This window comes from Lynx canadensis, chromosome A1, assembly GCF_007474595.2.
Source record: "Lynx canadensis isolate LIC74 chromosome A1, mLynCan4.pri.v2, whole genome shotgun sequence".
In the NCBI taxonomy this organism is placed as follows: domain Eukaryota; kingdom Metazoa; phylum Chordata; class Mammalia; order Carnivora; family Felidae; genus Lynx; species Lynx canadensis.
The window spans coordinates 7,722,340-7,744,611 of NC_044303.2; the positions used below are offsets into that span (position 1 = coordinate 7,722,340).

Sequence of the window (22,272 nt, forward strand, 5' to 3'; positions counted from 1 at the left end):
TTAAAGTTGTCTTTTACGAATTACTCTAGCAGTCCCTACAGAAGTTGACAGCTACCATAGCCTGTTCCCTCTAGAACCACTGCCGCCGCCCAACCGGATACAGAAATCAAGTAATTTTGGATACATCACATCTTGCTACAAAGCTGTAAACAGCAAAGACGATCTGCCGTATTGCCTTCGGAGGATACACGGTACGGAAGATAAGTTAGCCACTCTTTGAAGCATATGGTTGAGGCTAAGATTATTGAAATATTCCCGCATGTATTTATTTATTTAATTAATATGTGTATAAGGGATAATAAATAAATTTGTTATTTCATTTGGAAATTAGTAGCTCATAAATGATATATCACATGGCCTTCTCTTCACGATTCTGATGGAATACAGGAGGGATTTCATTTGCAGTTTAGTAGAAAAAATTTCCTTTTATAGGTTTTCGTCTCGTTAACACAAAGTGCATGGTGTTGGTCGATATGTGGAAAAAAATTCAGCACTCAAATATCGTAACCTTGCGTGAAGTATTTACCACTAAAGCATTTGCAGAGCCTTGTGAGTAATTTGTACTTGTCTTTCTGCTTTTGTGGGCTTCGTTACTTGAAGCCAGATTGCAATAATGAGTGTTTTGTGTTTTATTTTAAGCCCTTGTGTTTGCATATGATTTCCATGCGGGAGGAGAGACTATGATGAGCAGACACTTCAATGACCCTAATGCTGATGCCTATTTCACAAAGAGAAAGTGGGGTAAGAAAGACACGCAAGCGAGATTCATTTTGACAAATGCCTTTGCTCTGTGGAAGAGTGGTTTTCTATTTTAAAGTGCACGTGAATTTGTTTCTGTGATCATAGCGCATTAAAAAAAGAAACGTCTCAAAGAATCGAAGCCAGTCCATAAGCGGCTGGGAAATAGAGTATTGTGTGTATAGGCTGAGTATGGAGGCAGGGTGTGAAAGACTCGTGGAGGTGTCTGAAATGTAAATAACCGAGAATGTGGTGAAAGTGTTTTCCTCTTAAACATTTTGGTTTTTTCCTTTAAAACTACAAGGCTTTCTGGGGGCGCCAGGGTGGCTCAGCCGGTTGAGCGTCCGACTTCGGCCTCAGGTCGGGATCTTGAGGTTCATGGGTCCGGGCCCCACATCGGGCTCTGTGCCAGCAGCTCGGAGCCTGGAGCCCGCTTCAGATTCTGTGTCTCCCTCTCTCTCTGCCCCTTCCCCGCTCATACTCGCTCGCTCTCTCTCTCAAAAATAAATAAACATTAAAAAAATAAAATAAAACTACAAAGCTTTCTGGATAAAGGCATTTTGGAAAATAACGCCTATAGCTTCACCACCCAAAGTACAACCACATTTTCTCTTGGTATATTTCTTTCCAGTCTCGGTTTTTTTGTTTTGTCTTCTTTTTTGGTCTCCTGTCACATTGTTTCCTTTTCTTTATATCATTTTTGTAGCATTGCATCTTTCATTTGTTATAAGTATTTTCCCCCTAACTTTTGTATTTTCTGGATATAATTTAATGACTCTCTTATTATAGCCCAGTGTGACTATATATCATTTATGAAGTGATTTCCCTAAACAAATTTTTTTAAAAGGTAGGACTGCATGTTACTTAAGGAATTAATCTTCAAAATAAATTTTCAGGTAACATTTACTTTAATGGGATATTTTCTAATATGTATAGTTCCAAAGAACCAAAATATTGTAATTATGCTCTAATAAATGTTTATTAGAGGGTGAATTGCTTCAGAGTCAAAGTAGGTAGGTCATCCATTTTGAGATGTTTGTTAATTAACTAGGTATTTGGGTAAGGAAAATGTATGCATCATTTTCTTGTTTGGGGGCAGGGAAAAAGCATTGAAGTCTCTTAAAAATTTTTACTAATTGAAGTACAGTTAACAAAGCATTGCATTTTTTACTGTAGTTTTTAATCTTTTAAAGATTTTCTTGACTCACATACTGAGAGAAATTAAGGAGGAAGAAAGATGTGAGTCCACAGTATATTCTCTTTTGGATTGTGACTCCTTTAAGGATTTGAATTGTGGACGAAATATTACTTTTGTTTACTTGTAACTTTGCTTTCTGACAGTTGGAAGAAGAAAGCTGTGGTTACATGGCTGTTTGGCATTAAAAATCGGGTCATATGGTGTGGTCATTTTTTTTTCTTTTGCCGTGTCATCTTTAGACACATACATAATTTTGTTGAAGGGGATGTGGTATAACTTTTCCTATAGATGGATATAGCTGTAGTTGTTCAAGTTTATTTTAGTAGTAGCACCTGTGAAATGACTGTTGGCTTTAATTTATAGCTGGGTTTCTCAACCTCAGCCCTGTTGACATCTAGAGCTGGATAATTATTTTTGTGGGGGCTGTCTGTGCATTCCACAATATTTAGCAGTGTCCCTGGCCTCTATCCTTTAGATGCCAGTAGCAGGCCCCTTCTCCAGTAGCGACACCAAAAATAGCTCCTCCCTACATTGCCAAATGTTTCCAGAGGGGCAAAATGGACCCCTGTTGAGAACCATGAATATTAGCACTCCTTTCCAGTTTTTTTTTTTTTTACCTTTATTTTTGGTGTTAACCGACTATTTGATACATTTTGAAATGTTTACATTTTCACACGAATCACTCCTTTTTCTGTTATTTAAAGGTATTGTTTGAATGCTAGTAATTTCCCTGGACATAGCATACGTCCTTTAATTTGTAGCAACTTCTACTCCAAGGCAATTCTCTAGTTTCCCTTTATAACTGTTAAAAGAAAAATTATGATTTTGAAGAGCTATAGATGGAAGTCTAATGTTTTCTTACACTCTTTAACTTAGCACAAACTAAAAAATTTTGTATTGTAAGAAATATACTAATTTAGAAAATGGAAATAATAATCATACCATACTATATAAGGGTTGTGATAAGAAGGAGCACCCTGGGTGGCTCGTTCGGTTGAACATCCAACTCTTGACTTTGGCTCAGGTCACGATCCTCATGGTTTGTGAGTTTGAGCCCCGCACTAGGCTCTGTGCTAACAGTGCGGAGCTTCCTTGGGATTCCGTCTCCCTCTCTCTCTCTGCCCCTCCCCTGCTTGCTCTCTGCCTCTCTCTCAAAATAAATAAAAATAAACTTAAAAAAAAAAAACGTTTGAAGTGAGGTAACGTGGGTAAAGTAACTCTGCTGCTGTTAACAGTATACAGGTAAAGACAGAATCTGGCTCAGAGCAAGCAAAACACTGTTGGCTATAAATACTGCTTTTCCTTATTACCACATTTATCAAATAGTTTTATTTAAACTCTTCATAGTCCTCTTTGACGATGTCTTGGCAGTTCTCACTAGCGTCACTTCGGACACTGTTTTCCAGATTGTACTATCTTTAATCTGTCTAAATTGAGGGAGAGCAACTTTTCAATTTTGTATTTGCTTTTCCTTGGAAACTTTATCCCAAGCCAGAAATTTTGCTATTTGTTATCTCCACAATTAACCATTTAACTGTGTTGCTTTTATGCCTGATTCACAAAAAAATTGTTTACACCCTAAGAACACTCGAATTCAATTTATAAGGGGTCATATTCCCTGAAAGAATTAGAAAATCTGGGTTAGATTTATGTATGCGGCTCCTTTTCCACTGGTGTGTAAGGCGTAACAGTGACCCAGAAAATAGCATCAAGGGGCACCTGGGTGGCGCAGTCGGTTAAGCGTCCGACTTCAGCCAGGTCACGATCTCGCGGTCTGTGAGTTCGAGCCCCGCGTCAGGCTCTGGGCTGATGGCTCGGAGCCTGGAGCCTGTTTCCGATTCTGTGTCTCCCTCTCTCTCTGCCCCTCCCCCATTCATGCTCTGTCTCTCTCTGTCCCAAAAATAAATAAACGTTGAAAAAAAAAAAAAAAAAAGAAAATAGCATCAAGAAGCACTGAGGGCCACCTGGCTGGCTTAGTCGGTTGAGCATCTGACTCTCGATTTTGGCTCAGGTCATGATCCCAGGATTGTGGGATCGAGCCCCGCGGTGGCATTGGGCTCTCTGCCGACTTGGAGGTTGCTTAGGATTCTCTCTGTCTCTCTCTCTCTCATTACAAAAGAAGAGGAAGCACTTAAACAAGAGTTGGTAGAATCCAAATGATTACTGTCATGGTAGATCAGATTATTTTTGTGTTTCATTATTAGACATAAGTGATATTCAGGTTTTTACGTTTATGTTTTTATGAGTCGGATGTCATCCTAACTGACGTGGCTGTAAGAGAGGAGACGAGCAGTTTAAGGAGAATAAGAAAACATTCAGCATCAATGATAGTAGAGGCTTTTATTTTTCTTTCAAGGCATAGAATGAGCAGTTTTCACCTGCCTGAACAATAACATAGGCTGGGATTATCCACATTTTAAGTAAACTAATACCCATCATTCCTGTTTGTAATCAGAATTTACATTTATTTGGTTCACATTAAATATAAATCCTTTAATTTTCTTTATTGTTCAGTAATTACAAGGTTCACAGAAAACATTTCAGTGAGAGTTGTGCTGCTGCTGACAGCATAAAGGTATAATCTCACGAATAGGAAGTTGGGGGTCTGTTCTTAACTAACAGACTGAACTTAAATTTTTTATGTGTATATATATATTGAAAAGTTGTGCCATGATGCATGGATTTTCTTTGTTAATTTTGGTTCAACTTCTTTAGTCTTTTAGTTGGTTACTTAAAAGGTGTCATTTTTTATTTATTTGCTGTATAGGTCAACATGATGGACCATTACCCAGACAGCATGCCGGATTATTGCCAGAATCTCTTATTTGGGCCTATATTGTCCAACTGAGTTCTGCGTTGCGTACCATTCACACAGCAGGTTTGGCGTGTCGAGTTATGGACCCAACAAAGATTCTGATAACTGGCAAAACAAGGTACCACCATTTTGAGTTTTGGCTTCTTCATTGAGCATCTAACCTGTGACAGTTTAGTAAACAAAGCATGATGATTCGTTTAATTCTACCTTTTCGTATATTCCATCCAGAAGAACTGCTGTGACTTTGAGTCCATTTGTAAGTTAAAAAAAAAAAAAAATGCTGAATTCTTAAGAATACAGTGCCTGGTCATCAACCAGGAATCATGTAAAAGTTTGGGACGTATACATAGTTAGGGTCAGGGGCTGGATGTAGAAGTGATATCAGTAGACCTTTTCTATGTACAACCGTGGTTCTCCGATTGTAGCATGAAACAGAATTGCCTGGAGGGCTCATTAATAAGCACACGTGATGGGGCTCCACTCCCAGAGTTCTCCTTCAGTGAATCTGAAGTGGGGCCTGAGAATTTATATTTCCATCAAGTTCTCATGTGATACTGTTGCTGCTCATTGGGTCCAGTGCTTTGAGGACCACTGATACCAAGTTAAGGAGCACAGCCCTTGACTTCACCAGAGTTTTATTTGAGTTGCTGTGATTTTGAGGCTTCTCTTGGACAGCATAACACAAAGAGCTCAAGGTCGGGTACCTGGTTAGCCAGGTTCATCATACCGAGTCTCCTTAGTTGCTGTCTGTATGATCCTGAGCAAATTCTGTAACTTCTGTGTGTGCAGCAACCATAGAAGACTATTGGTATCTCTACTTTCCACACTTACAAGGTACCTGTGTCGTAAGATTATTGAGAGGATTAAATGACTAATACATGTAAAACTGAATGATCAATACACGTGAATGGTGCCTAATACATCTTCAGTAAATGTTAGAAAGCTGATTAGTTCTCTTTCGTGAATCACTGATAGAGTAGCAGCTTGGTGTGGTGAAAAGACCACTCGCCTGGTAGTCGAAGGTGTGAGTAACAGTCCAGTCCTGGCCTTATCAGTTACTGACTTCTACACCCATAGGCCTATCGCTTGGTATCTGTGAGCCTTAATTTCTTCATCTCTAAAATGGTGGTTGAAAGAGGTTATATGGGGGTAGGATAGGAGGTTAGACTAGATAAGATTCTGAGATCCTTCCTAATATAGGAAATGCTGAACTTTTTTAAAATCTCAGTTTAATAATTTTGTTTAAATTCTCTGGTCTTTAAAGGTTGCGAGTAAATTGTGTTGGAGTTTTTGATGTTTTAACATTTGATAACAGTCAGAATAATAATCCATTGGCATTAATGGCGCAGTACCAGGTGAGTAAGAGTGAACATGGACACTTAATAACTTCAGGCTTTTTTTCTAAGATTTTGTTTATTTGGGAGTGGGGCTTTTAAGTCTAGATTTCAGTTTATTCTGGGGGTGTCTCTAGGTCAGCTTTGAACATGTATTTCTTAGTCACTGCCTTGTGTAGTGCAGTCCTTATCAGTTGGAATGCAGAGAGTTAACGACAGTGTCAGAGACTAAGCGTTAGAGGAAAATATGTTTATGTGGTCGGGAAAGTCCTCAACATAGATTAAAACAGAGTAATTGGCGAATAGATCATATTCAGTGACATTTTACTTTTTTTTCCCACTTGTTTCATGTGTTAAAATCACAGCTGTTATTTTTACTCTTAGATACTGTCCCACCACCAATCCACACATTTTAGAAATATTTTCGAAGGAATATTGTTGTATCGACATGTTCTAAATAATTTTTCTTTTGTGTACTCCCTTCTTTTACACGATCAGAATCTGGTTCTAGTCTAGTCATAATACTAGCATAGGTTTAGGCCCCTCTATGTTCTTCGTCTTAGCTGTTCGTTTCATACTTCTTGATAAATACAAGGTGTGAGAGAATAAGAGCCTATCTCTGCAAGGAACGTTAAGTGTAGTTGCTTTTGCCTTAATTGCTCTGTGCAGGTGATGTGTACATAAAGTAAATATTTCAGGTCATTTCATCTGTATTGCAATACTTCCCATCTTTTTGGAGGATATGCAGCTGCCACTTTAAGACCATATTATTCATTCTTTTTGTGTTAAGAAATTTTTGGTGTTTCTCAACATTTACTAACCTTTAGAGGTCTGATATAAGGCAGAATCTCTTAATTGTGTGGAAAGTCCAGGAGAAAAACACTTTACCTTTTCTTTACCCTTCTCGTTGCAACTTCTTTAGTTTAAATCTTTGAGAGATTTTAGTTCGCTGAATTATAAGCCAAAGTTTCTGAACAAAAAGGAAGAGACAGAATGAGAAGTAGAGTCTAAGTGATGCCTAGTGATCCAGTTCATACGTAAACCTCTTTTGCCGCTGGCCCGGGGACAGTGTAGTCCCCAAGAGGTAGAGCCACACTCATCACGTTGAGCTGTGTGGGTTGGAAGCGGACGTGACCCATCTTCCCCCCTCCCCGCAGCCAAGCTGTCCTGGTTGGTAGCGCCATCTAGTGGGCGGCGCACAGAAGAATCTGACTGCTTTTTTCTGCCAGCAGCAGCTTTCTTCTGCCTCAGGGGGTTTGCTCTGTTCCTCTTTCTTTTCTAGGTGGTTCTTAGCTACTTTCCTTCTTCTGTCTTCCACCTAGTGCCTGACTGGCTCTGAACAATTTTCTTCTTGATCTCTGTCCTTCTAAGAGAGACTAAGTATTGGCTGTTAAAATATACATCCAGGAAAATTTTGGAGGAGAAATCAGACACTGTTTGGAACTAGTCATCTAACTCTGTGGCAAGAATCTGGAAACCCCATGTCGACATTAAAAGACGAAACACCTTGCCGTTTTGTTTTTTTACACGTTCAGCATTACACTATGTCATTCTTGTCTCTTCTGAATAGAGTTCCTTTTTTTAAAAAAAAATTTCTAGTATAAGGCTGGTTTGATTTTGGTTTTCTGTGAGTACTATAGCAGTATTATTTCCCATTTTTTCTTTGTAGAGGTACATCGTTTCAGTTACATTAGTGATAGGTAGCTACCTTGAAAAACTCTTTTGAAGGAAAAGTAATCCCAGAGTTCCAAACAAACAACTCTTCAGTAAGCACTTGGGGCAGTTGATTGGTAAATGAGGAGCTGCCTCCTGCTTTCAACCAGTTGTCACCTTCCCTTTATTTTCCAGCACTAAAAGGATATCTCAGGTTTTCTTCTTTTTCTTTTTTTTCCTTAATTTTTGGGGGGTGGGTTATGTATGTGTGGAAGATTTTTCACACAGCTTATATAGTAAGGTAAAGGAGAGAATTAAAGATAGTCCCAAGTGGGGGATTGTGATTTTACGGAGAAGAGGGTACGTGAGAAAGGAGTGCATTGTTTCTTGTAGTCTATTTTTCATAGTCTGTTTCAGACACGTGAATAGAGACTGACTTTCAGTAAAGTGGACATAAGTAGAGCCATAGATAGAATCAGAAAAATCAAGAAATCAAGAATCAGGAAGAAACTGAAAATGAGTGGGGGGAAAACCTCCAGAATTCAACAAATGGGGGGAAAAACCAGATGGAGGTAAGAAGCAAAATAACAAACGGAAAATTATTTAGCCGGCAAATAAGGAAAGGAGAGTTATCGGGCTTTTGTGATGTTGAACTCTCTTAATTTTAAGCAGGACGTCATTGACCTCTTACTTAAAAACAAATCCGTTCTAATTTAATCTGGATTATGTGACCTGTAGACTTTATTTCTAAACGTGCGTATTCCACCTTGAGTCAGCTTTAGAAAGTGGTGGGACGCACTCAAAAATCAGATGTTCTTATTTTAAAAACCCATCCAGGCCTTCGGCTGTCTTGGACTTTTGTTTTCCTGGCTCGTACTAGGGAATACCGGAATGTTCTAGGTGGGAGGTTTAGTTACAGCATCAATTGAGGGTGGAGCTAAACTGAAAATTCTGTTGTTTTAAGGGTTTGGGAGGCTGTGTGTTGGTACATGCTGCTCAGACACTTGATAAATAATAGCAACTTTCAGTTTGCTTTGCTGAGGATATTGGATTGAAACACTTAGAGAAATTTACAGTTCGCATTTACATGTACCAGTTTGTCTTGACCAAGATTTTTATGGTTTCATTACTATAACTTGGAATGTTTTACTCGATCCTGAGAATGACTGAGGGGAATCCTTCTTGAGTTCATTCATGGCAGTGCCCCTCCGAGAACAGAAATGATCGAACAGTAATAGTGCTCCCTCCCGTGCCACCCTACCTCCTCCCTTTCTGGGCTCCTAAGTCTGTACCACAAGTGAAGTTTTAAAAAGTTTCTTTGACATGAATCCTTGGCATCTCTTACCACAATAGAGTCAAAGCAGTTTTTCTAATCTGTTTTTCCACTGATTATAATAGGGTCTCCTGTTCAGAGCGTCAAATTCACAAATGCTAGTACTGAATGAATTTTTGAATTTGAACTTTTTAATGTTAGTAATGGAGTTTGGCTTCTTTATACTTTCTTAGTTGGATAAAATGTTGAGGATAGCTGTAGAGTGCTAAAGTTTCATTAGTGACTGTCTTGAAATATTTGCCTGTTTTGCAACTATACTATGTATAAACATTCCACAAAACCAGTGGTTCTCCATCCTGACTTCATTATCAGAACTGTTGTGGAAGCTTTGAAAAACACTAATACCTAGATCTTAACCCAGACTAATAATACCAGAATTGGAGTGAAGGGATAGCTACGGGGTTACTTCTTCTGTTTGATGTTTTTAAGCTCCTCAGGTGATTTTAATGTATGGCTAGCTTTGAAAACTCCTTTTACTAGACCGGTATTCAGTAAATGTATCCAATATTTGAGATCAGGTCTCAGATTTTGAAGATTTACAGAAGTTTTCTGTCACAATTACTTCAAATGATTTTATTTAACTCGGAGCTATTCCCTTCTCCTAGGCATAAAATTATTAATAGTTACCTGCCAAGAAGGGCCACTTGGGATAACCATTCTGTTTCCTGGAGTTAGACAGGTAATAGAGAGCTTACCTCAATGTAGCCAGCTATCTTTGAAAATCCTTTTAGAGCAAAAGCCTCACAGTGGTAAATCATAAAAAAATAGATAGGTAAATAGAGAAAGAAAAAGAAGAAAGAGAGAGAGGAAGAAAGAAAGAAAAAGAAACCAGGTGGTTACAGAGCTCAAAGATCTGTTATAATGTGAGTAAAAACGGGCTATTTGGAAATAAGGGCAGATGGGATGTCATTGGGGTTGGCAGCGTTCTCGATGTTCTAAAGAACATACCCTGAAATCAGGTAATAGTTATGTTACATTCTGAATAGTGGAATAACTTTTCTTCAAATAATTCTTCAAACTCCCACTGTATTTGGGGCATGATGGAAAACGAGAGAGGGGCATATTATAGATTGTAATGATCGTAGTCAGGTGAATATGTGGTAACCAGCCTTAATAATAAGAATGTCAGCTCTATCTAAATAAATTTTTTTAAAAAAATTTTGAAGCAACAATTCTGTAGCTGGCATACGAATTGCTTAGAGTGTAGCCCTAACTACATTTATCAGAATTACCTGGGTGCTTTAAAAATGTTGGGCCTGCTCCCCCAGACTTACCGAACGAGAATCTCTGGTAGAGAGGCTCGGGAAGCCCCTTCAAGCTCCCAGGTGACTCTGAGCACCAATATTGGAGAGCCCTGTGCTGAGTTTTGCAGCTTCTTTGTAAAGGTGCTTTTTCCATGCAGGCAGTAGTGTCACTGTGTTAAATTTGTACGTATAAAATAAAAATTAAAAGTTATATTTATTCTTTCATGTCAGCAAGCAGATCTGATATCATTAGGAAAAGTTGTGTTGGCTTTGGCTTGCAACTCTTTGGCAGGAATTCAGCGAGAGAATTTACAGAAAGCCATGGAACTGGTGACAATCAACTACTCCTCTGACCTGAAGAATCTGATTCTGTAAGTTGTAATATACAATTAAACATATATGATGATCGTAGGAGATAAGACGGCTTTTTTCCACACAGGCCTTCTAATAGAGCTTCTATTTATTATTTTAGTTCCTAGTGCTCAAAATCAGGCAAAACACAGTTAGACAACTTTTAATTTCTTTATTTTTATTGTTAAGTGTATATTTCCTTGAATAAATTCATGAACCAATGTGTTTAGTTACCGATGTTTTAAATGTTTGGTCAGAGGGTGCCCACTGAGGTTGCATTGGTATTCACTAGCTACATATGACTTAGTTTAATTAAAATACAACAAAGTTAAAGAAATCAATCTTGCACTGGCCACATTTCAGGAGCTCAAAAGCTTCATGTGGCTTCTGGCTACTATATCCCATCATTTCAGAAAATTCTGTCAGACAGTGCTGCTCTAGAGAGTGGTTGTTCTCTTTGTGCGAGCTGTCATAAATAAACCTCAGATGCAATCCAGTTACAGATTCTGTGGCCAAAACAGCGATTACAGAAAGCATGGATGTAAGGGTCCCAGGCTTCTACTCCAGGATCTCTAGACTCCCAAGAAGTCCTTGAAATGCATTCGACTTAGGAGAGCCCCACTGTGGACTCCTGTCCCCGCAGGGGGACTTCTCCCTGTCTCAGACGCATCTAACATCGGGGAATTCCAGAGGGTGGACCGCCATAATTCTTACTGTCATTAGAAGTGATTGTGGAGAACAGATGCTACGGTATCTCTCGAAATTTTTTCTGTTATGTTCTAGAAGCAGCTGGAGCATATTGGTCCTTTTCAGTGCCTTAGTTTTCAGCTGTTCCTTCTGACTTTTCTGTGTAGTCTTGGAGGATTCAGTTTCTTTTTGGACTAGCTCCGGATACGAAATTGAGGGCTAGAGGATGGGGCTGCCCGCTTGTACTTTGTTACGCTGGCGTAAGTGTCGTGCTTGTGACCGAGCACCGGAAGCCAGTGATTGCCTGCTTCCGGGGAATACTCACATGATTTCTCTTTCAAGTGAAAATATTTGTTTCACGTATTTTCACAGCAGCAATTCCTAGCCTTCATTTGCAACATCTCAAAGTAGTAATCTCCAAACTTCCTTTTTAAAAAGTTGAGAGTAAAGGATATAAATGTTACAAACTAGCCAGCCATACGTTAATAATTGTCAAAACTGGGCAAAGGGTACATGGACTTTTGTTATACTGTTCTCTCTACTTTTATGAATGTTTGAAATTTTCCTTAATCAAAAGTAAATTAAAAAGCCATACTTGCATACTAAGTAACAACTTTATAGAGCGGTAAACCATGTATCAGGCACTTTCTAACTGATACAAATGAATTTTCCCAATAACCCTATAAGTTAGCTCCATTTTAGAGATGACAGAACTGAGGCTTAGAGAGGTAAAGTAACTTGCCAAAGTCACAAAGCTTGTAATAACTTTAAGTAGTTAGATGTAAATATGTCAGTAGTTACAGATAAATAGCTAAGGCATAGATTATCAACAGGAGGATTTTATTTAACAAAAGAATGCCTATCCTGTGCCAGACCCTGAAGATACCTTGAACAAGATGAACAAAACCCCCCAACTTCTGGAGCTTCCACCCTAATGGGGAGGAGGTAACAAACATGGAAACATGTAAGATGTTGGCAGGTAGCGATAAGTCCCTGAAGAAAATGGGATAGAATTATAAGCAGAGAGTGCGAGAGCAGGAGGCTCCCGTCCCAAGGATGGTTAGGAAACGGCTCACCTGTCAGAATAGGCAGTAATAGGTCATGATCATCTTTGTATTCTAGCAGGTCGCTTTTTGAAACGGATTTTTTTGGTTTTTTGGGGGTTTTTTTGGCCTCAGTTATAATGGTAGGAGAAATTGGCCTCTTCTGATATATGTTAGTGCGTGACAGTTTTTCAGAAATAAATAGATGATGACAACTGGTAAATGACATTGTAGAGCAGAGGGCACCTTTCTAAAAAAGTTGGAACCTTGTTTGAGCCCAGTGTGAGGCTCACACCCACAAGATGTGGGATCATGACCTGAGCCGAAGTCGGACGCTCAACCGACTGAGCCACCCAGGCGCCCCGACACAAATTGTTTTGAAGAGCAAATGGAAAAATCTCTCCACCTACAGCCGCCCCCTATTTCACCCCTCCAAAAAAGCTTGTAACAGTCTTTTCATGTCCCACTATTGTAAGGAAGGGTTTGAGAATGCAAATGGTGAAGTGTAACCCTACTCAACTTCCCCTTTTCATTTTCATAATAGCAAAGATGTAGAGAAAGAGACATGTTTACAGTTTCTTCCATTGGCTCTTAAAATTTCCCAGAGAAATCGTCAACGCTTAAAAGTGAGGTTGACTTGATGAAAAAAATCTTTTCAAATTGTATACACTTCTGTGACGGCAGCAGCGATAGCTCCGTGCTTGTGTGTCGTGTTTGTTTTTTTTGAATTGCACAATTTGAGGGGCGCCTGGGTGGCTCAGTCGGTTGAGTATCCGACTCCGGCTCAGGTCGTGGTCTCGCCGCGGCTTGTGAGTGAGTTCGAGCCCCGTGTCGGGCTCTGTGCTGGCAGCCTGGAGCCTGCTTCCGGTTCTGTGTCCTTTTCTCACTTTGCCCCTCCCCTGCTCACGCGCGCGCGCGCTCTCTCAAGAATAGATAAAACATTTTTTTTTTAAGAATCAAAAAAAAATTAAATTGCACACTTGGCATTCGGGCGATTCTTTATTTTCGTAGGTATTTGTTGACCGACCAAAACAGGATGCGAAGTGTAAACGACATCATGCCCATGATTGGTGCTCGGTTTTATACTCAGTTGGATGCTGCTCAGATGAGAAATGATGTCATAGAGGAAGACCTTGCAAAGGTAGGAGTCACAAAAAGATACGTACAATGGCATCTGTATGTGCAAAGAGTTAGAAGACAGTAATCTTTGTGCCGAATTGGCCAGGACTGTTTACAGAAATTTTGTAACTTAAAAAAAATTTTTTTTTAATTTCTTATGTCCTCTGGGCATTTGTGTCCTGCTTTTCGTTTGTGGCTTTGCTCCAGTTAATTGACAGAATCTTGATTCCCCCCCCCCCCCCCATGTAACTTTAACCGTTCTTAAAAATGGCCAGCTGCATGATCATCTTGAGTAGTAATATTGAATGAAATGGACATGTTACATTCAAAATGATTACCAAAAGGTGGGGATATTAGGACTTACGGTTTAAAGGTAATATTGGTGTAGGATACCAGGTTCCTAAAATTTTGCTGGAATATTAACATTCTCTCTCTTTTTAAAATGTCTTATAGGAGGTTCAAAATGGAAGACTGTTTAGGCTTCTAGCAAAATTGGGAACAATCAACGAGAGGCCGGAGTAAGGATTTACAGTATTTTACAATATGATTTCAATCAAATGCACTAACAAGAATGAGTATACCTGATTCTTACTGGTTTTATTTGGAAAGAGAAAAATTCTCATGTGAAGTGACCTTAAGCCTGTTGGTAGCCATAAGGATGCTGTTTTTTAACTACAGCCTAGATGTGGTTGTTCTTAGGGATTCCACACACACATACCCATACAGAAAAGAGACTGTTAGAAAGCTCCATTGTGGTTTGTGCATGAGGGAACATTTTATGACTGTCAGTACTGCCTCTACTCTGTCTCCTTTTTGAAGCTTGCTCAGTTCAGCTTACCTTAGTCAGATTAGAGATTTCAGACATGTCTAATTGTTGCATGCCCCTTATCTTCTATTTAAGAACATCACATAAACAATACATACAGCTGTCATATCGGTGACACTGGGAAGGCCTTGCCACCCTTCATTATTTGTCATTTAGTTCTGCCTCGTTTGTAAGTTAAAGTTTATCGTACGTTCAAGAAAGAAGGAGAGTTGACGTCTGTACTAAATAGTAACTGTCGAGGCAGGTTGAACAGTATTATAGCTACTTTCACTGTAGTAGAAGTTCTGTTTCAGGAATGTTACCTCTGTTGATAGAGATAGGTGACACATAAATACCGCTTGAGGGATTTTGTTTTTGATGACAAAATTCATATTCACTTACCTTTCTTCACAGTTACAAAACTCAATGTGTATTTTCCCTGATAATGTTTCTAAATGAAGAGAAGATGACAAAACAACAAAAAAACCCCAAAAAACCCTTCAAGTTGTTTCTTCTGGCATTTTTCTCTTTATTTAAAAATAATATGCTTATGATACTATTGCTTGATTTTTTTTCTTTTTTAAGTATTTAACTCAGCTAATGACTCTGTCCTGTGTAGGATGAGGCTTTATCTTTCATACCCCCTTTCCTTAACCAAACATACTCACTCACTCACTCACTCACTCACTCACTCACTCACTCACATTCTACCATTGAACCCATAAGTTTTGAGTTAAAAGTGTTGACATTAGTATAACGGGGTAAATACTGTTCATAGCTGCACCACAGAGTAAACCATGACTATATTTCCTTTCTTTTGTATTTTGTTTTTTGATTTTTGTTTTCCTCGGGTTAATAATTGCCTTATTATAGAACTCTAATAAGCAAATGAAAAAATATTGACCACCACTTTATTCCAGACTTTTTGCCAGAGTTACGAAACACCTTCCCATATGGTCAAAAATAGGTAACCTATCAGTTCCTTTTTTTTTCTCCCCCTTAGAGAAATTGCCCCCGGAGCCTCTGTCCTTCTGTTCCTATCTGGGCTGGTTGAGCTCTAAGCCTGCTCACACTCACACTTTAGAACTGGAGCTTCCCTTCACTATTATCCTGGGAATTCTCATTGTCTCTCCCTTTGTGTTGGATACCCTGTTTCTTGCTTTTTTCCTTGATTTATTCTTTTGATTTATTGGAGCACATCCTCCTGTAGCTTCCTGAGAAAGGTGAGTTTTTTGACTCTTTGTAAGTCTGAAAATATCTTTATTCTATTTTTACACTTATTGACAGTATAACTGGGTATAAAATTCTAGACTGTCCTTGGAAAATTCTTTTTATTAATTTCGCATAGGTTAATATGAACCAGTTTTTTAAAACGTAGAAAAGGGTTTGCAGTGGGAAAAAATCTCTCACACCTGTTACATCCCCAGTCTCTCCCTTTTCTCCCACTGATCTTTATTTTATATTCTTCCTGAGTTACAATGATGCATTCTTAATTCCTTTCATCCCCTCCTCACTTTTTAATATATACAAATTGTAAACCATGCAGTGTTCTGTATGTTCCTTTTTCCTTATTAACTATATTTTGGAAATCTTTTTGTTTAGGTATGTTTAGTGTATACCAAACACTATTCTCAATAGTTTACAAATATGTCCCAACTCAATCCTCGTAACTACCTTGTGATACAGGTACTATTAGTCTTCTCGATTAACAGAGATGTGTGGGCACAGAGAGGTGAAATACCTTTTCCAGGGTCACATAATAAGTGAGCATCGGAGCCAGAATTCAAATCCAGACAGTATGGTTCCAGAGTCCATGCTCTGAACCACTATGCTCTGCCTCCATAATTTATAGCCATGTAATAGTCCGTTCTGTGGACATGCTGTAATTTATTGCTCTAGTTCCTGATCAGTAGGCATTTGAGTTGTTTTTACTGTTTTGCTGGTATAATCAGTGCTGCAGGGACTGACTTATGCATACTTAATTGTACGTGTGCATAAAGATAGACCCAGTTGTGGTTGTTAGGTCTGTGGATATGTGACCGTAAACCCTTGCAGAGAGCCTTTTACCAACAGTACTTCTTCAAGCTTGTGGATTTTTGTCTACCTGATGGATGCGAAATTGAATCTCAGTGCGGTTTTATTTTGTATTTACTCTTAATGAGCATGTTGCTTGTCATTTTTATGTTTCTGATCTGTTTCTGTTGCCTTTTTTTCCTTTGTTCGTATTGTTGGCTCATTTTTATTTCCAGTTGAATTGTCTGTCGATTTATAGGAGCTGGAGAGATTTGTCCTTTTTGATCATTTTCTTTTTAATTTGTCATTTCTCTTTTGACTGCTCAGTTTTTTTTTTTTTCCATGCAGACATTTGTATACATGGTGTAATTGATCAAACTTCTTTTATCCTTTTGGGTTTTGAATCATAGTTAGAAAGGCCTTTTCTACGGGAATTTTCTCATTGTTTCTTCTAGTGTACTTACGGTTTTATTTTCTTCCCATATTAAATTTTTATGTATTTGGAATATTTATAGGATATAAGGTATGTATTCAGCTCCCCCACCCTTCCCTCTCAGAAGAGTCTCCAGTGGCCCAAAAGCTATTTATTGAATAGTCTAGCTTTTCCCCACTGGTTTAAGACAGTACTTCTTTCACATTAATGTTTGAATGACTGTCATTTCTTTTTAATGTTTGCTTATTTATTGAGAGAGAGTGAGTAAGCAAGTGAGCAGGGGAGGGGGGGGGAGAGAGAGAGAGAGAGAGAGAGAGAGAGAGAGAGGGAGGGAGGGAGGGAGGGAAGGAGAGAGAGAGAATCCCAAGCATGGTTGCTTAACTGACTGAGCTAACCAGGCACCCCTTCATGACTAACTTTTTTTTTTTGGATGACATTTTAAAATCTGGTAGTGTTCATTCTTTCTCAGCTTCATCTCATTGTTTTTTGTTGTTTCCTAAAACTGTTTAATTTTCTGTATAAATTCTAGAATCAGCTTTTTTAGTTAAAAAAAATCTATAAACCTGGTGGTATTTTTATTTTCTAAGATGACATGTTTATTATTAAACTTAAGGAGCATATGTGTTTGTAGGTGTTGAGTTTCGTAACCACGACAATGGTATATATCGTTGAATTCATTCACACCTACTTTACTGTCTGTCCTTCAGTGCTTAAGTTGTTCTTACGTTGTTGTGGCACACTAAGTTTACTAGGTATTTTTTTTCTTGTTGCTGTTGTAAATGGGAATCCCCTCCCTTCCCCCCCACCCCTGCCATTCTTTCTTCTTAGATTGCCTGTTATCGGTACACGTGAAATTTATCGATTTCTGTAAAATTTGTGCCCAGGTGCCTTAGTGTTTGGATAGTTTTTCGCTAGATTTCTTGGGTTTCCCCGATACAGAGTCATATCTTCAAATAATTGTAGTTACATTTCCTACTTTCTAATTTCGATAGTTTCTGTTGCTTTGGAGTGATTGTGTTAGCTAGTATCTCTAGTACATAGTTAAGTAATAGTAGTGATCATTTCTGTCAGAATTTGAAGCTTTGCTCCACTGTCTTTTAACTTCCGGATTCAAATCTATTTTCTTTTCAAACCCTTCCCCTTCCTCTGTGCTTTTAGGATCTTCTCTTTATTGATGTTCAGAAATGCACAGCGAGATGCCTTGCTGTAGGGTTTTTTATTCATTCTGATGAATCAGCAGGGTGGGCAGGCCCTTTTAATCTTGGAAACGTAGGTCCTCCAGCTCTGAGAAGTTGTCTCCATTGTTTCTTTGATAGCTTCTCTCTTTGGGATTCCTGTTACTCAGATATTAGACCATCATCATTAATTTTCTAATATTCTCTTCTGTTTTCTGTACTGGATTTTTTTTGTTCTACTTCTGAGGTAATAATCTCAACTTACTTTGTCTAAAAATAAAGGTTTTTTCCCAATCCTTAGAATTTTTAAGCTTCTGCTGTCATAATTTTAATTTTCAAGAACTTTCTGTTTTCTAAATGCTTTTCTTTAATGTTCACTCATTTTTGAGAGAGCGAGAGCGAGCGAGAGGGAGGGAGGGAGGGAGGGAGGGAGGGAGAGAGCGAACGAGCATGATTGGGGGAGGGGCAGAGACAGAGAGTGGAGTACAAAGGATCAGAAGCCGGCTCTGTGTTGGCAGCTGTGAGCCTGATGCGGGGCTCAAACTTACGAGCCATGAGATCCTGACCTGAGCTGAAGTTGGACGCTCAACCGGCTGAGCCACCCAGGCGCCCCTCTCTAAATGTTTCTGTCTTACAGCATCTAATTCTTGTTTGCGCAAGAGTCTCACTTACAGATTTTGGTTAGGTTTTTTGTTGTTGTTGTTCTAAGTTCTGTTCTGTTCCCTGCAGTGTCTCATAGGAAATGAGTTTCTTCTGTTTCACTCTCCAGTGGATTTCTGATCCTGGCTATGTGTTCGTGTTGAAAGTAATCTTTCTGGGGGTACTTGGCTGGCTCAGTGAGAAGCGTATGCGACTCTTGATCTTGGGGTCGTCAGTTCAAGCCCTGCGTTGGGTGTGGAAATTACTAAAAAGCTAAGTAAATAAAATTTTAAAGAAATTTAAAGAATTTCATCTAAAAAGCTACTGATAAGTTCCTGGTGGTGTCAGAGATTGTAGAATGTGTGGTAAAGCAGTGTGATGCTGTGATGTATAATTTTTGTTTGTTTCTGGTATACTCTTCAGTGTCAGAATTTCCCTTGGGCAAGTTAGCATCCGGAAAATAACCTTCCAACCTTCTGTCTGTAGTATAAATTCGTGGTCAAGCTTTGGATGGCCAAGTAGCCACGAGGGGTTGACTGAATGGTCTCACCTGCCATCGCTTGCTCTTCTTGGCACCCTGGGGCGGGAGCGTCTTTGTTCACCCTGTCTAGAGAGATTTCCGGTACCTTTTCTGGAAAATGTCTGCAGAGCAGAAATGGAGGCAGGGATGGGAGAGGGGTTATCTACTTGTTATTTATAGAATTTTCCGTCAATTCTGCCGTGTCCACCTTGAGCCCATACTGCGCTTTCAGTAGTACCTAATGATTTCCCTGCCTGGCCTCATGGCGATGGCCCCCTTCTGTGGCTTCCCTTCTTGTGCCTTCTGGAGCATTAGCGGTCAGTTTTCTTCAAGTCAGCCCATCATGCCACTTACCAGCGTGTTTTTCATCTTTCCAGTTTTTCTTTGTGGATTTTTCTTCTTTTGTTGCTTCTGATCACTTTGTCCTTGTGTGCTTATTATATCCTTTATCAGACATTCATTGCCAATTTGGTGGGGTTTTGAGAGGAAACAGAGATAAATGGATGTGTTTAATTAGCGTTTTAATGGACAGTCCCTGGAGTGATCTTTGCAGAACTCTTAGGATTGTGTTTAAACCCAAATGGTGGGCTTTCCATCTGTTTTTAAGTTTATTTATTAACTTAGAGAGAAAGAGTGTGTGGGAGGGAGGAGCAGAGAGAGAGACAGAGAGAGAGAGGATCCCAAGCAGGCTCTGCATTGTCAGTGCGCAGCCCTGCACACTGTGAGATCGTGATCTGAGCCAAAACCAAGGATGCTTCACTGACTTAGCCACCCAGGTGCCCCTCCATCTCGTTCTTAGAAAACACCTAGTTTTTTAACCAAGACTGCATAGCCTGATCTCTCTCTTCTTATCTTTGCTTCAGATATGTCTTTTTTTTCCCTTTTAATTTTCTTCTCCCCTGTCTTGCCTTCTGTCCCTCTTTGCCCTGGTCTTTTCTCTTCCCCCCTCCTTGTTCTTACTCTCTGTCCCTCTCTTGGCCTCTCTCTTTTCCTCCCCTCAGCCCCTTCCACCCACACTGACCTTTGTTAAGTTTCTGAAGTGCGGCATGCTCTGTCCTTGCAAATACTGATGCCTCTGACTAGGGTGTCCTTCCTCTGGGAGGAACATCCACTGCTTCCTCTGGAGAGCCTTCTTTGTCCTCCTAGGTGAGTTCACGTTCCGTACCGTTTCCCTTTTTCTTAACGGCATCATCAAAATATGCACTTAAAACATGTTTTGGTTCCTTGAACATCTGTTTTCCTCACTAGATCGTAAGTTCCAGAGGTCACTGGACACTAACTGATCGTCTGGTCAGTTCTCTGGTTCTTCACAGCTCATTCTCACATCCGCTCATGATGGTAGGAAACCAAAATCTACCCGCTTTTTGTTTCCTTAAACATTTTTCTATTTTTTGCTGCCAGTAAAGTAGAAGATCTGATCTTACCTCTCTACTCTATATCCTAAAGGTGAGAAGAGGAAAAGAATAATCTCTTTCAACTTATTTCTAAAGATTTTTAAAGACCTTTTCTTTTCCCTCCATTTACCTAAGGAAGCGATTATAAAATAGGAGTGTGTAAGGGTCGGTTACCCTTAAGAAATAGAAACTGGGTTTCATGTACTTTCATGTTCTATGAAATTATTATTTTTTTAAAGTTTATTTATTTACTTAGAGCACCCAAGCAAGGGAGGGGCAGAGGGAGAAGTCGATAATCCCAAGGAGGCTGGCTCCCTGCTGTCATCACAGAGCCCCATCTCAGGAACTGTGAGATTAAGACCGGAGGCGAGATCAAGAGTCAGAGGCTTAACTGACTGAGCCACCCAGGGGCCCCGTGAAGTTATTTTTTTAATATTTGGCAGTTGGCACATAAAATTTGAAAAAGGCCAATTTTTTTAGCCTCCCTATAACTTTTGGAGGATTAAAAAAAAAAAACCCGTAAGACACTACATACACGGACACAGACACACAAACGGTACTTAACTTATTTATCAGAGAAAACAATCAAACTAGTGTTGAGTCTGAAGAATCAACATAGCCATGTGGCATACAGCATGAGTTACTGAGGTAAAATATTACCTTCCCCCAGGTTTCAGAAGGATCCTACCTGGTCGGAGACTGGAGACCGTTATCTGTTGAAACTCTTTAGGGATCATCTTTTCCATCAGGTGACAGAAGCGGGTGCCCCTTGGATTGACCTCAGTCATATCATTTCTTGTCTTAACAAGGTAATTTGTATCTGGATTTTTAAGATCACAATGCAAAGTTGTGTTTTCTATAAATACTAAGAGACTTAAGAAGTTAGGTGTATTCTCTGTAGCCAAAAGACATTTTATTAATAATTATTAGGTGTATCTACTTAATAACAGTTTCTAGACTTGGCAGGCCTTTTTGACATCTTCATGAATAATTATAGACTTTTTCATTGTGGATCTTCTTATTGTGATAAAACGTCACAAAAGCAGTGGGTGGGAACAACAAAAATTTTATGTTTAAGTATTTTTTTAACAGTTGAATTGCTTTCTTGTGAGTCTCATGTTGGATGTCCCTACATGGTATCTGTTCATTTACTGTTCACTGTGGGCATAGTAATACAATATTACAATAATAAAAGCACAGTAGGCCCAGTGTTCTAAGTGGAGAATTAGGTGATGACATGAACTAAGTAGATGGAGACACGTCATAAATTCACTGGAGAGGTGGACTTTTGTTTTTGAAAGGGCTAGGAGAGAAACGGTTCACAGAGGAAGGAAGGAATGCGTTTTCCTTATGAATTGCTTGGAATTACAGAATGTAGGATGGGTCTCCAGAAGTAAACATTAGTCTTTGTATGTAGGTTTATATCTAAATCTCAAGGGTCTGCAAACTGGGCAGACAGACAGCCTGTTTTTTTGTTTTTGTTTGCGTTTTTTTTTTTGTTTTTGTTTGCGTTTTTTTTTGTTTTTGTTTGCGTTTGTTTTTTTTTTTTTTTGTAGCGCCTGCAAGTTAAGAATTTTTTTTACATTTTCAAAAGACTGAAAACAAATAGCAGAAGCAAAACTAGAAAGAATATGTGACAGAGACTGTATGCGGCCCTGAAATTTAAGGCGTTTACTGTCTGGCCATCTTTATGGAAACTGACCCCTGGTCACTTTATTTGCTGATCCCTGGTCTAAACTGTCCCTAAATTACAAGTACTAGAGGAGAAAGTGCCTCAT

General features: G+C 39.2%; 1 protein-coding gene across 5 annotated transcripts in view; it reads left to right on the forward strand.

Annotated features, from left to right (window-relative positions):
• The window catches only part of PAN3 (poly(A) specific ribonuclease subunit PAN3), a 134,717-nt gene that overhangs the window by 107,952 nt on the left and 4,493 nt on the right, over positions 1-22,272 (forward strand). For 4 of the 5 annotated variants that reach the window (XM_030308378.1, XM_030308406.1, XM_030308397.1 and 1 more), the window contains 9 exons: positions 30-191; positions 433-549; positions 640-741; positions 4,704-4,869; positions 6,016-6,106; positions 10,547-10,686; positions 13,408-13,537; positions 13,969-14,033; positions 21,165-21,303. In XM_030308378.1, coding sequence (XP_030164238.1) covers positions 30-191; positions 433-549; positions 640-741; positions 4,704-4,869; positions 6,016-6,106; positions 10,547-10,686; positions 13,408-13,537; positions 13,969-14,033; positions 21,165-21,303 — 1,112 coding nt within the window. The remainder of the gene's footprint in view (positions 1-29; positions 192-432; positions 550-639; positions 742-4,703; positions 4,870-6,015; positions 6,107-10,546; positions 10,687-13,407; positions 13,538-13,968; positions 14,034-21,164; positions 21,304-22,272) is intronic. The other variant, XM_030308388.1, reaches the window with a different exon arrangement.